This window comes from Loxodonta africana, chromosome 12 (genome assembly GCF_030014295.1).
Source record: "Loxodonta africana isolate mLoxAfr1 chromosome 12, mLoxAfr1.hap2, whole genome shotgun sequence".
NCBI lineage: Eukaryota > Metazoa > Chordata > Mammalia > Proboscidea > Elephantidae > Loxodonta > Loxodonta africana.
Window position 1 is genome coordinate 18,909,464 of NC_087353.1, and position 14,437 is coordinate 18,923,900.

A 14,437-nucleotide genomic window follows, 5' to 3' on the forward strand; every position below is an offset into this window, starting at 1 on the left:
CTTTCTTTTTAATTCATCTCTTTCTCACTATCCGGAGTTCTTTTAGAGCAGGGGCCATGTCTTATGCTCTTAGTTATCTATCTAGCGCTGCTACAACAGAAATACCACAAGTGGGTGGCTTTAACAAACAGAAATTTATTCTCTCACAGTTCAGGAGGCTAGAAGTCTGAATTCAGGGCGCCAGCTCCAGGGAAAGCCTTTCTCTCTCTCTTGGCTCTGGGAAAGGTCCTTGTTATCAATCATCCCCTGATCTGGAAGCGTCTCAGCACAGGGACCTCGGGTCCAAGGGTGCACTCCCTTCCTGGTTCTTCATTCTTGGTGGTAGGAGGTCCCCCGTGTCTCTGCTCGCTTCTCTCTTTTATATCTCAAGAGATTGACTCAAGATACAACCTAATCCTATAGATTGTGTCCTGCCTCATTAACATAACTACTTCTAATCCTGCCTTACTAACATCATAAAACCAAAAAAAATCCCAAACCTGCTGCCGTCAAGTCATTTCTGACTCATAGCAACCCTGTAGAACAGAGTGGAACTGCCTCATGGGGTTTCTAAGGATTAGCTGGTGGATTCGAACTGCCAGCCTTCTGGTTACCAGCCAAATGCTTAACCACTATGCCACCAGGGCTCCATTAACATCATAGAGGTTAGGATTTACAATACGTAGGATAATTACATCAGATCACAAAATGGAGGACAACCACACAATACAGGGAATCATGGCCTAGCCAAGTTGATAAAACATTTTTGGGAGACACAGTTCAATCCACAGCACATACCCAATACCTAGCACTTGTGAGGTGCTCAGTATGCATTTACTGAACTGACATGAAGGACTGAATGGTAGATGAGCCGCTGTGGTTTCCCTTCTTGAAGCGCTGTAGAACTTGGACACCCTGGACTTTCCTCCGAGATCTAGCTTAGTTTCCGCCTCAGCACAGCCTTTAAATTCCTTCTGGATGATGACCTTCTGGTAAGTGACGAGCGTGTGATATCTGGGAGTCTGGTTAAAAGCTGACCTTCCTGGTTCCTTGGCTTCTGCTTGCCTGGCATGCTGGGACCCACATTTTCTTAATATAACCCTGTGGCCTCCATCTGCAGATGGTTTGCTTTTGTTGATGGTTCCAAGGGGGGTTCTCTGCAGGCTGAAATGTAAACTGGAACTTGGCAAAACTGTTAGGTGGCACAATTCTCTAACTTTGGGTGGGTGTGACGCACGGATGTGGTAACTCCCGGGGCCAGCTGTCCCCTAGTAAACCAGCCAAGTCCAAACAGAAGGGAAGCAGCTTTCCAATTCCCAGGGAATTTTCCTCTTCCCACTTCCCCTCCCCATCTGTTTAACACAGACACTGGAGGTATCATGGTGGCCCCTTGCTCTCAGAGAGGGTAGGTGCTATGGCTTCTTCTTTTGCTCAACCTCTGAAATCCAGTTACTGTGCTTGAGTAAGGAACAGTGTCCTTACTTAAGGACACTATTTTGAAAGATAGGGGCATTAGCACATACCTGACTATAAACCCAGGGTTCTAATATTGGGGTTTTATAAAGAAAACAAAAGTCCTCACAACTGGACCAATAAGCAACATCATGATAAACAGAAAATACTGAAGTTGTTGAGGATTTCATTTTACTTGATCCACAGTCAATGCTCATGAAAGCGGCAGCCAGGAAATCATATAACGTATTGCACTGGGCGAATCTGTTGCAAAAGACCTGTTTAAAGTGTTGAAAAACAAAGATGTCATTTTGAGGACTAAAGTGTACCTGACCCAAGCCATAATATTTTCAGTCACCTCATTTGCATGCCAGAGCTGGACAGTGGATAAGGGAAGACCAAAGAAGAATTGGTGCCTTTGAATTATGGTGTTGGCAAAGAGTATTGAATATACCATGGACCGCCAGAAGAACCAATAAATCTGCCTTGGAAGAAGTACAGCCAGAATGGTCCTTAGAAGTGAGGATGGTGAAATTTCATCTCAAGTATTTTAGAGCGACCTTTAGGAGGGACCAGTCTCTGGAGAAGGACATTATGCTTGGTAAAGTAGAGGGTCAGCGAAAGAAAGGAAGATGCTCAATGAGATGGGTTGACACAGTGGCTACAATGATGGGCTCAAGCATGGCAACGGTTGTGAGGATAGGACAAGACTGGGTAGTTTTTTGTTCTGTTGTACGTAGGGTTGCTATGAGCTGGAATCAACTCAATGACACCTAACAACAACAACAACAATATTGGGGTTTAGTCCGGGATCTTGCACCAACTGTCCGGGAAATCCTTTGCAGAACATTAGCTTCATGGTAGACAGGTACTTATCACCTTAGTGTTGTGCCACCTGACCATTAGCTTCATGTGCTTGATCTCTGGGGAAACTGGAATGAGGCATTCCTGTCCACAGACCCAGGACTGAGGAACCAGGTTTCAGAAAAGAGTTGGTTAGCATTTATCTCTTTGGACCCTCCAAGAAGCTTTGTTCTCTTATTAAGGACAAGGTAAAATTAGAAAGGCTTATCACCCAATTTTTAAGCTATCCCGGGTATTCCTTTTGCCCTATTTAAAAAACGTTTTCAGTGTCCTTCACTGTCCCTTTTCACTGTGTAATGTTACTTGCCACCAGGAAGTTCTTCCTTATCTAACCTAGGTTCCTTTGACTGTTCCTTAAGCCGGTTCCTCTTTGGGGGTAGAAGAGACATTTTAGCAGCACCCTTATCTCCAATAAAATCTCCATTAACTCTCAATTAAATGAGAGTAGAAATATCAGAATTGTCACTAGTTGCTCAAATACATAATTTTCAATGTGGAAATTACTCTCTTCCAAGTACTGTGCTAGGTGTTCCTGTCTCGTGCTCTTTTTTTCATTAAACATTTAAGAATCCGATCTCTGTGTTAGATACTGAGCTGAGTGTTGGGGATAAGATAAATAAACCCCTGAGGACCTCCTAGTCATCCAGTAATTCATTAACTTACTCATTCATTCATTCAAAAAAATGCCAGCTGCCATACTCTCAAAGTAGCTTGACCAAGATAAATCATGACTTTTAGTATCAAGCCTAGTCTGGAATTCAGGAAGTATTCCATTACAATGGGTAATTTAATATTTAGCATGTCAGAAAGGTTGATGGTCATACGAAGACCTTTCACTTGGAATTTGTATATTACATTTTTAGTGCCCCAGTTTATTGAGTCCTTTAACATAAATTGTTCCATTTTATTATTATTGCAACCCTGTGAGATAGGTCTCATCCCATTTTACCGGTGAAAAATCTGAAGCTCAGAAAAGTAAACTGCGATCACACAGCCAGTAAATAGAACCATGATTTGAACCCAAGTCTTTGGCTTCCTGGCCCAGTGCACTTTCCACTATATCAGAGCCATTTCATAGCTGGCATAAATAAAGGCTGTTTTGGGGGACATGGGATAGATTCATTTTAGGTGGAGCACAAGGATTTGTGGAGGTAAGGATGGAAATTCTTGTTGAGACCAACCTAGTGCTTCTCCCTGCCTATAAAGTCCTTTATCTTGGGGATATTTTATGAGGCCACTCCTCTGTAATGGGCATGCGGGTTCTTTTCGTTAGTTTTATGGGTACCTTTGGGCTTTGCATTTTGTCTTTCTTCATTAAAAGCAAGCCACTAATGCTCTATTTTTTAGCGGCCATTAAATAAATCATCAGACTTATGAGTAATGTGAAGCAATGGAATGTATTAATAATTGAGTGCCCTGAAATAGACTTTTGTTTTTGCAGCTTGCCAAGAATATTGGGAATGCAGGCTTTAATGAGATTATGGAGTGTTGTCTACCAGCTGAGGACTCGGTCAAACCCAATCCAAGCAGTGACATGTGAGTATGAGACTGGCTGCTCTCATTTTCTGAACAAAGATTTGTCTTTTACCCCAAACCCTTAGAAGCAGGGAAATAACAAGTTTTGAGAACGTACATTGTTGCATTCCTTAGGGAATAAATCAGCCTAAATCGGTCTCCTTATATGTTGTCCTTTTTTCCCTCTCCGCTAATCACTGTGTCTCTCCATCCCAATGCCAGAACTTTTTCCATTTCTAGGGGTTTTTTGTTTGTTTGGTTTTGGTTTTTTAGGCTTTAGTTGAGAAATACTGATTTGGTGGTAGGATTCTGAAGTGGACAAAGAAACAAACATTAAGCACCTATGGCTGATGTTGCCTGGGTCAGGCAGGCTTCAGAAGGTTTTTCTTAGTCTCTTTAATCTTTTTTGGGTATCCAGATAGAAGTGTAATGTGGCTATTTTTAGGAAGAGGTCAAAGGAAAACAGATTTGGCAGATACTCTGTATATGCAAAGGTGGTGGTATGCTGTATGTCTACACACGGGCCACCTCTGCTGGTGGGGTGTCTACACATGGGCCGTCTCTGCTGGTGGGGTGTGTCTGTCTACACACAGGCCATGTCTGCTGGCGGGGTGTCTACACATGAGCCGTCTCTGCTGGTGGGGTGTGCTTATACACAGGCCATGTCTGCTGGCAGGGGTGTCTACACTTGGGCCGTCTCTGCTGGTGGGATGTGTCTATACACAGGCCATGTCTGCTGGTGGAGTGTCTACACATGGGCCGTCTCTGCTGGTGGGGTGTGTCTATACACAGGCCATGTCTGCTGGTGGGGTGTGTCTGTACACGGGCCATGTCTGTTGAGGGTGTGTCTAAACATGGGCCATGTCTGCTGGTGGGGTGTGTCTACACATGGGCCATGTCTGCTGGTGGGGTGTGTCTATACACGGGCCATGTCTGTTGATGGGGTGCATCTACACAGTGGCTGTCTCTGCCGGTGGGGTATGTCTACACAGGGGCCGTCTCTGCTGGTGGGGTGTCTACACACAAGGCCATGTCTGCTGGTGGGGTATCTATACACTGGCCATCTCTGCTGATGGGATGTGTCTACACATGGGCCTTTTTGCCTCTAGTCTTTATCCCTTTTTGTCACTTTCACACCTTAGTTCTCTGTGCATAAATTCTGAGCCACTAAGAGGAAGAGTTGTCATAGATACATGATTACATATAATTTTCTTTGCCAGTGCCCTTGAAAATGTGGGATGTGTCGTTTTCTTAAAAACGTTGCATTTGTTTTGTTTTGCTGTTGACACAAAACCTGACTGAGAAGCTTCTGTGCCTCACCATGTATTTCTTTCCACCATGCCAGCTTGCCCGTTGAAGCAGATTTTACTTAGAACAGGAAATTTTCCTACCAGTCTCAGCAAACAGATGAAATCACCCAGATCACAACTTGTCTTTGACAGGGAGATAGATGGCAAAGGCTGGTCTGGACAGTGTCCTGTCCCACTTTAGACTTCACCTCTATTTAGGATGAATGGCCTGTCTAACTGCAAGGGGGTGTGGGGTGACTTACCTGCTATAATACAATGCAAAATGAGGCAGACGGAAGGAGAGAGAGGTCATCAGGCGAGTTACAAGAGACAGCACCTGCATTTGAGTGGTGAGTCTGGAGCAAAGTATTCTGGCAGGAGAGGGGAAAAGGAAGACTGTGTCATAAGAAGAAGCATAAAAATTCATTACAGTTTTCTGTGGAATAAGCCTGACATAGGATTGATGGCACGGGCCCTGCAATAGGACACTGAGCGAGTGATAGTGAAACGGTGTCTTTAGAATAAATTTCACGGATGGTGGTATATAGGCCCTTTCTAAAAGCGAAGAATACACATTTTGTAACCATTTTGTAGGGACATGTCTTTGGGAAACTGAGGTTTCAGGACCTGTGTTCTCTTGCTTTCTGATGCTGTGACTGTGTAGTGAGAGAGTGTCCACAGCCTACAGGAATAAGTAGGAACCATGTCCACTGCAGCCGCTCACAGATACTGGGTATCTTAGGCGAGCATTTGGTTGGTGTTGGATTAAAGTCAGTTTGTGTTTGAATCCTGTAACAAGTGTTTGTGGTGTAGCATTGCCTTGAGATTGGATAATGCGTGGTTTTAGATAGCAACCACGAGGCTTACAAACTTACTATCCTCTCTCAGTGCGCATCTGAGTTTCTTAGATTTCTAGTCTGTGTTCTCACCCAGACCTGGAGAGGCAGTGTGGGCATGCATACCGCAGTCCTTTCCTGAGTCACGGGACCTGGAGAAGTTACTTAACTTCTCTGAGCCCCAGTTGCCTCTGATACAAAAAGAAAGAGAACACTGTCCACCTCACAGAGTCCTTGGGGAAACTGGTGAGATGCTGTGGGCAAAACATGTAGTACTTAGTTTTGGTGCTTAGCCTTAGCTGCTCAGCTTGCTCAGCATGAGCATGGGCAACAAGAGGTACACTGCGTTGGTTTCATACACCTTGAAAAATGAGGGGCCTCTCAAGGTAGGTGTCAATTGGAGAGCTGTGCAGAAGTGAATCTACTCTTCCTCAGATAGCTGGACGATCTTGTTTAGTAGGACATTTCTTGGTCCAGTAGGGCAAGTTCATTTACTGCTATGTAATTAACACCTGCTTTCCCTCCTTGTTCATCTCACGTGGAAGCTACCAGTCTCCTGAGATGCTGTCATTTTGGTTAATTTTGAGCAAAGCGGGTGGTAAGTATTTTCTTCCAGGTACCAGGGGTACTTTGTAAAAGAAGAGAATTTGTCCTGGGGTCCCATGATTCTAAAAAAATGACGACTACCCACTTGGAACCCTTGAATATAAATATTCTATCTGCGTTGAGACTCCCCTGCCCCTTCAACCTTGGCATTATTGAAAAGAAACTTTACATTCCCCCCTCCTTTGTTTTTTGTTTTCAAAATGAGGGCAGATGACCAATGTGATGGCAAAATGCCCCCTACTCCATGAAGCCTTCCATACCTCTTCAAATGAAATTATGTACTTGGCACTGTGTACTCCTATAGCCTTCGGTTCTGTTTTAAACCATCTCTTCCCACATTATAATATGTCGGAATTGACTTGATGGCAGCAGGTTTGGTTTGGTTTTGGTTTATGTTATACCTAGGTATTGAGAGATACTTTTCTGATAAGTTGGGTCTTACTCCTTTTTGTATTTCCAACCACAAATATGTTGCTTATGGTGGTTCAGTAAATACTTGATGAATCAATAAGTCAAAGCTCCGCTCCCAGCTCCGTGCCTACTCCAACAAGCTATTGTTTTACTCCCAGGTGAGAAGGAATGTACTGTTTCTAGCTTTATCTCAGAACAGCACACCGTCTGCAGAAGTCTGTTGAAGGGTAAGCCAGAGACACCCTCTAGTGGCCTGTGAGTCGTCAGAGGGATTTTGGGGGTGTTGAGAGTATGTGAGGTAGGTGGAAGTGGCAAAAAAAAAAAAAAAAAAGCCAGATTTGTATCTGTTTACAGAGCCCAGAACTGTTTGTCTTCTGTGATTTGGGACTGTTATACATATCCTGTCATTCAGAAGTCTGAGAGAAGTCCATCCTTCTGAACACATGCCAGATTGTACCATTATATTAAGTTCATCACTTTTCTCCAACAGCCTATACCTTTAAAAAAAGAAAAAAGGAGGGATCGACAGATCTTCAAGGAACCAGGGAGCATGCGTGTTGAGTCAGTCATGGCTGCCTGTGTGTACTGACTACCTTCAGGGAACTCAGAGCCCTGGGCAGATGAATAATACATCAGAAAAATGAATAAAAGAAACCCAGTTTATCATTCCCCTCCTCTTGTGAGGGTCACAGTAATGATTGTCCCACAGTGGTTATTTAAACTGTGTAAACCTTGACAACCGTCCAGTCAATTGTCTGTCACAAGAGACCCATAGAGTTTAAATCAGTGAATAGGTTGCCAGATATGACACAATATCAAGCCACGAACAGTCTCTGAGCAGTTACCATGGTATCACAGCACTGCTAGGAGGCCCTCAGAGGAGTACCTAGATCTGTAAAAATGGGGCGTGCCCTCCAGGAGCTAGCCAGCTGCTTGAGGAAACAAAATTCACTCTCACCTCTGTGAACTTATCTGCAAAGTAGAGATAAAAAGAAAATTCATAGCATTGTGAAGATTAAATGAGACTTTTTCAGCGTGATTTGTAAAACCTGTCAGAGCTGTACATGTGTGAGATGATACACATAAAAAGCTGAATAAGAACACTAGTCATGCAGCATACAGCCCAATGCCATGCAGGCAGGAGGAATCACTGAAGGAAGTTGAGGGGGCTTCTGGAGGAAGGAGACCTAACCTAGGCCTTGAAAGATGGGTTAGAGGCAGCAGGAAGGATGCCTCTAATTTTTAACATGATTAAAAGTGCCAAAACACATTCACAGAGTGTCCCCGAAAGTTCTTGCTGGGCTTTGAAACCCAAGTTGCCTGTTACATAGGCCAGATCTTCTGAGGGCATTTTCCTTTTCAGCTGGACAAGCTGGTCTCACATATTATAGTCTTTCCAGGAACAACATGTTACCCAGGGCAGTAATCATGGTCTTGGCAAATGCTGGGAAGAAACCTTCACCCCCTTGGTTCAGTCTAGGCATTGTGGTGATAGTGCCGTCTCATCCTTCGCTGTTCCATCTTCTGGGGTCTCCAGGGTTGACAGGGTCCAGCACTCTGCCTGCAGCTCCTCCGGGAGGCCTCTGGCTTGGCACAGTTGCCTAATTGGACTTAGATCAGATATGGAAAAGTCCATGGTTGCTCCGGCAACGACAGGCCTTCACCTTAGAGCAGACTGGGTGAGAGGGAGGAGATCAGGGAGTCAGGAGAGAAATGTAGGAACACCAGCCCCAGAGGGAGCAGTTATAAAATATCCTCTCAGTTGCCTGAGGGCCAGTTTGTTTATAGTTACGTTGTGTAATATAATTGGTGTGTTCCTACTTGGTGGCTTCCCACTAAAGACTATGGAAGCAGAGGGTGGGCAGTGGCTCTCAAACGTTAGTGAGAATCAAGGTCATCCAATTCCCTGCCCCCACCTCCAGGGAGTCTGATTCAGTGGGCCTAGGACCCACGTTATTCTGTTGCAGGTGATTTGAGGCCCACACTCAGAGAAATACTGCTCTCCAGGCATTTGAAGGGTGAGTCATAGTGGAGTTATCTCTCCTCTCCCCACCCTTTTTCCCCCGCTGTATCAGCTAGAGCCTGAAAAGAGCAGTGTGAGTGGTTAAGCCAGTCTGTTAGGTAAGGAGGATGTCGGTGCTGGTGGCTTCTCAGTAAAGGCTGAAGCCCCCACCCTCACCTGTGAGCCCGGAGTTCACCGGCACCTCCTAAGACCTGGTGCTTTTCAGGCAGGCCCCTTATGGTGGTGAAGCTGAGGGGCCTGGTAACTGAACAGCAGCAAATACAGACGTGGTAGGCACAGCCCCTGCGGCAGGGTGAATATGAGCAGTGACCGAGCTTCAGAGAGCTGACCGTTGGCCCCCAGGCCACTATTAGGCAGCCCCCTCTTCATTCAGCACTGTTACAGTAATGCTAGCTGGCATCTCTAAAACGCCGAGCTGAATGCTTAAATGTGTTATCTCATTTAATCCTGCAACAGCCCCATGAGGTAGGAGTTGTCCTTATTTTTATTGCACAGATTAAGGTTTACAGAGCTTAAGTAGCTTGCCCGAGGTCACACAGATGGCAAGTGGTGGAGCCTAACTTGAGATCTGGCAATCTGACCCCAGAGCCCAGGCCCTTAATTGACTCTGGCCTCTCCCAAAGCTGACTGTCAGCCTGTGGATGGATGCAGGTCCTTCCTTTTAGTTCAGCTTCCCCTGCCTGCCCTTTTGAAATTTCAGTGCATTTCATACCTACCAGAAAGAACTGACAAGAGAAACCAAAAGGATCAAATCCTATCATGTTACTTCTCCCTGTATCTCTGGTAGATTTATTGACTAAAATAAAGTTTTTATGTTGTCAGGGAAATTTGGTTTCCCCTGACTTTGTTGTTGTTTAAACAACTTTCCTGAAATGTAATCTGTATACCATACAATTTACCCGTTTAAAGGGTATGATTCAGTGGTCTTTAGTATATTCAAGAAGTTGTTCATCATTATCCCAAAAGGTAACCTGCACCCCCCATAGCTGGCCCCCTCACCCTCCAGTCCTTCCTGTGTCCCTAGGCAACACTAATCAGTCTCTATAGATTTGCCCGTTGCCTGTGTATTTCATGTAAATGGAATCATATAATGTCGTCCTTGGTGATACCGTTTCCAGCGTTCAACCGTGTTGTAGCATTTATCGGTACTTAATTTCTTTTTACTGACAAATACTATTCCATTGTACGAATAGACCACACTTTGTTGACCCATTCATTAGGGAATGGATGTTTGGGTTGTTCCTTGATATTTCTGACTTGATTGTCACAGGTACTTTAGCATTTACTGTGTCTCTCAAAAATCTTACCTAGGTGTTTTTATTGTTATCCTTTATTAAGATTGGAATAATTGGGACTATAAAATCCTTAGAGTTCTTCTGACCAGTTTTTCCTGCTCTTCTTCTAAGTTCATCAGTACTCTGCAAGGTCCTAAGGACCCACTACTGTATGTTCAGCAGATACGTGGACTCATGTACTTCTCACAGGTCTACCTTGAGTCCTATATTGTGCACGTTTTCACAGATATAAAAACTTGAAGGACAGAGAGATGAAATACTTGTCCAAGGTCAAACCATTAGTATGTAGCGGAAGTGGGATTTGAACCCAGGCTTCTTTTGGTTCCGCCACGGTCTTGTTTCCATACCCGGCCCCTTGGAAAGGACGGTCCGTGAACACGATGCCAATTTAAAGGCCCAGAGAATAGACCCTGAAGACGGCTGAGAGTTCATTTTGATTCCTCTGACATGTAGTGCATGCCTTTTATGCCATGCACAGTGCCCGCAAAAGAGAAGACATAGTCTTTGCCCTTTGAGGAGCTCCCAGGCCAGCTGGGCACAGATGGACAAACCACCACCAGCGTGTTGTAACAGCACTCAGTCAGGGTGTGCTGGAGTGCAGGGGAAGGACACCCAGCCTTCCTGGGGAACATGACCCATGAACTGACTGTTGAAGGAATGTGGATTACCGGGAGAGAAGGCACATAAAAGCATGCCAAGTAGAGGAATCTGGGTAAGCAAAGCCACAGAGACATGTATGAGGCAGTGAGGAAAACAGCTTGGTGAGGTTGGAACACAGACCTTTAGGAGCGATGAGGAGGGAGATAAAACTAGAGAGGCAGGCAGGCTAAGAGAACATGAGCTTTATCCTGTGAGTGAATCGTCCATAGAGCCAGTTATCCCATAGAACCTGGTGAAGGCACCAGGACCTCCTGCACTAGACCTTGATGCCTCTTATGTTGGAACTTAGAGGAATTCACATGTTCCTTGAAAGTGGCTCTGAGGATCACAGTGAACTCAGGGATTGTAGTAGAGTCACACAGTGGCTTTGTGTTTTTCTGGCATAGAGAGCCCAACAAAGGTAAAGCCCAGTGCTGCTTACAAGGAGGGTGGGGGCAAGATTTTTTTAGTTATAGATTAATGGACGTCAGATGTGTTTGAATAGAAGCCCTTCATGATTTACATGGCAATTATGTTTGATTTCAGGAATGCAAGAAAAGACTACATTACTGCCAAGTACATTGAGAGGAAATACGCAAGGAAAAAACACGCGGATAATGCAGCGAAACTTCACAGCCTTTGTGAGGCCGTGAAAACGAGAGACGTTTTGGGGTTACTCCAAGCTTATGCTGATGGCGTTGATCTTACAGAAAAAATCCCACTGGCCAATGGACATGTAAGAGCGCCAGTTGCTACTGCAAAAAAAAAGAAAAGAAAAAACCGGCAGGGCAACATAGTCAGAAATGCTAACCAAAGTAGTGGTAAGATGGTGGCATTAAGTTGTTTAAGAACAAATTGGTGGTTTATTCTTAAACTAAAAAATGAATACCAGCTCTGGAAAGAAAGCCCACCCCCTGGGTGAAGGAGAGAGCATCCTCTCAGAAGCCCAGGCGACCTGAGGAGGTTTAGGATATCACCTCACACTCCCGAGGGCTGGCTAGAAAGCAGGGCTTTGAGGGGGATTGGTGCACAGTTCCTGTGGCCCGCATCCCACCCATCTACCTCCCTTTCCTGAGGTAATTAGAATAGGAAAGGTATCCCCCAATTTCCTGAGAGAACTTTCTTGAGAGGGTGGGTCAGCAATAAGCTACCAGTGTCAAAGGGGTTAGTGTGTCTCTTTATTTGCTTCCACAAACGCCTTTGTGAATGCACGCTCACAGTTCCAGCAGCTTTGGGACACCAGGAAACCTCTTTACCTCAGAGTGAAGGCACCCAGGACTGAGAATCACAACTTTCTCAGCTAAGCATGTTACATTGAGCCTCAATGGTCAGAGATACCCAGAATGGCATGTAAGTTGAAGCTGCGTTCTCTCAGGCTTGTTGGTGTTGGCCTGATGCTTTGCTAGGCCTTCCTGGGCAGTGTGCTCTAAAGGGCCAGCATCTTTCTCTTAGTGACAGACGTACCACTCCTTGTCTTGAGTCAGTGTGAAATGAAGACAGTAAAAATATTAGTATTTATAGCCTTATCTGTAAATAAAAATATAGAATGAAAAAACTTTAATCACGTAAAAAATATATTTATATTTATTCAGGGGGCAAGCATAAGGGATTTGGGCATAGGAGGCCTCGAAAACCCCTGTTTGCCGCAGAGATTAAAGGGCCACATAGGGTTGCCATGAGTCGGAACCAACTTGACGGCACCTATCAACAACAATAACATATGTCTTAGAGGAGTCCCTGGGTGGTGCATACAGTTAAGTGTTCGAAAGATTGGCGGTTCAAACCCACCTAGGGGAGCCTCAGAAGACAGGTTTGGTGATCTGCTTCGGAAAGGTCACAGCCTTGAAAACCCAATGGAGCAGCCCTACTCTGCACACATGGGGTTACCAAGGGTCGCAACCGGCATGACGGCAGCTAACAACAACATATCTTAGAGGAAGAAAGGCCTGGTGATCTGCTTCTGATCCACAGCCGATGGGGTGGGGGTGGTAGCTCAGGACCGGCAGCATTTTCGTCCATTGTGCATGGCGTCACCATGAGTCGGGACCAATTCGACGATAGCTAACAACAACATATATCTTAGAAATAAGTTTTTTGGAAGGAAAAGATAAAGGCGTTCAGAAGAGATACACGCGATCGTACTTGTTTTGGGCACAACACTGAATGCTGCAGTTAGAGTTCTGGAATGTTTTTGTTTGGTTTTCAGGAACCAGATGAAACTGCCCTCCATCTTGCAGTCAGATCCGTGGATCGGACGTCTCTGCACATTGTAGACTTTTTAGTTCAGAACAGGTAGGTGTTCTAAAATTAAGGGAAGGCATTTATTTTTGTTCCCTGGTATATCTGAGAAAGAAATCAGATGCTGCTTTATGGCTTCAGTTGTGTCGCCAACAGGCTTGAGTTTTTCCAAGTCTAAATATGAATCCCGGGAGAGAAGACGTGCCACCAGGAGTGGAGTGTTTGATGGCATGCCTGGCAGCACATGGAAAAAGGAGCCTGGAAAATGAGGCTCTTTTTGCATTGAGATCTTAAAAAGCCCTGCAGCGTGAAAATAGAAACCCTTCGTGGTATCTGAAAGATCCCAGAGTGTCTGAGACAAAGAGATAGACGCCAGGAAGATGTCTCTGTGCAATCGGGAGCTCCGAGAAAACAGAGCCTGTGTCTGTGCCCCGTGACCACTGTCTGTGCAGAGGACCCTTCCACAGGCTGGCCTGTGAGGTGGCACTCACGCGGCCCCAGCACAGCACTCTGAGCAGCAGAGAGATATGCAAGGGAAGTAAAGATATGTACGTTAACCACTGGTCAAAGGCAGAGATTATAAAATAGATTATCCGTTTGGTGGGGTTTGAAAAAAAATTTTTGTTTTCAATTTTTTAATTTGAATTTGCCTTTAGAAAGGACGTGCAGCTTACCACGGGCTGCGGTGCCCCCATTCTTTTATACACACTGCTTCACTCATGTGCTACCTGCCTGGCTGCTGAAGGCCAGACTTCCAGACCCTTCGAGGTATATCTTGACTTCCTGCTAGTAGTTTGGGGCATATGTGTGTTGGAGTGAGAGGTGCTGGTTAGAAACCACTGAAACTGCTCCAAAAACAACAGGACATTTTGCATTTGGTGTCCCTCTGCCTTTCCCTGCTGTTCCTGGTAGGCATAGGGAAGAAATGGCCAGAAGGTAGAGGGGCTGGGGGCAGGTCAGCCCTGAGGTCTGCAGCCCCTTCCCCAGGAGTTGGGAGTTAGCTGGACTCCTGGTGGAAGCTGACCAAATGCCCCTGCCCTTTGACCGTCTAAATGGCAGTACAGATCCTAGAACGTAGCAGGGACTCAATAAGTATTTGATTAAATAGCCGGATGATGCCATTCTCCGTCAGTGTAAATCCTCGGGGCAGGAGAATGCAAACTCTGGGCTCTTTCCTTCCAGAATGGAAGGAGGACATCAGGAGTGGAGAAGAGTCAGAACATGAGGGTCTTTCTGCATTGAAATCTTAACTGGCTCCCCCAACTGGGAGCAGTGGGCATTGTCTCCTGA

The 14,437-nt window shown here is 45.2% G+C and overlaps 1 protein-coding gene across 5 annotated transcripts in view; it reads left to right on the forward strand.

The window, feature by feature from the left end:
• The window catches only part of ASAP2 (ArfGAP with SH3 domain, ankyrin repeat and PH domain 2), a 222,061-nt gene that overhangs the window by 184,308 nt on the left and 23,316 nt on the right, over window positions 1-14,437 (forward strand). For all 5 annotated transcript variants that reach the window (XM_064295011.1, XM_064295012.1, XM_064295014.1 and 2 more), the window contains 3 exons: window positions 3,737-3,831; window positions 11,456-11,645; window positions 13,116-13,201. In XM_064295011.1, the coding sequence (XP_064151081.1) occupies window positions 3,737-3,831; window positions 11,456-11,645; window positions 13,116-13,201 (371 nt within the window). The remainder of the gene's footprint in view (window positions 1-3,736; window positions 3,832-11,455; window positions 11,646-13,115; window positions 13,202-14,437) is intronic.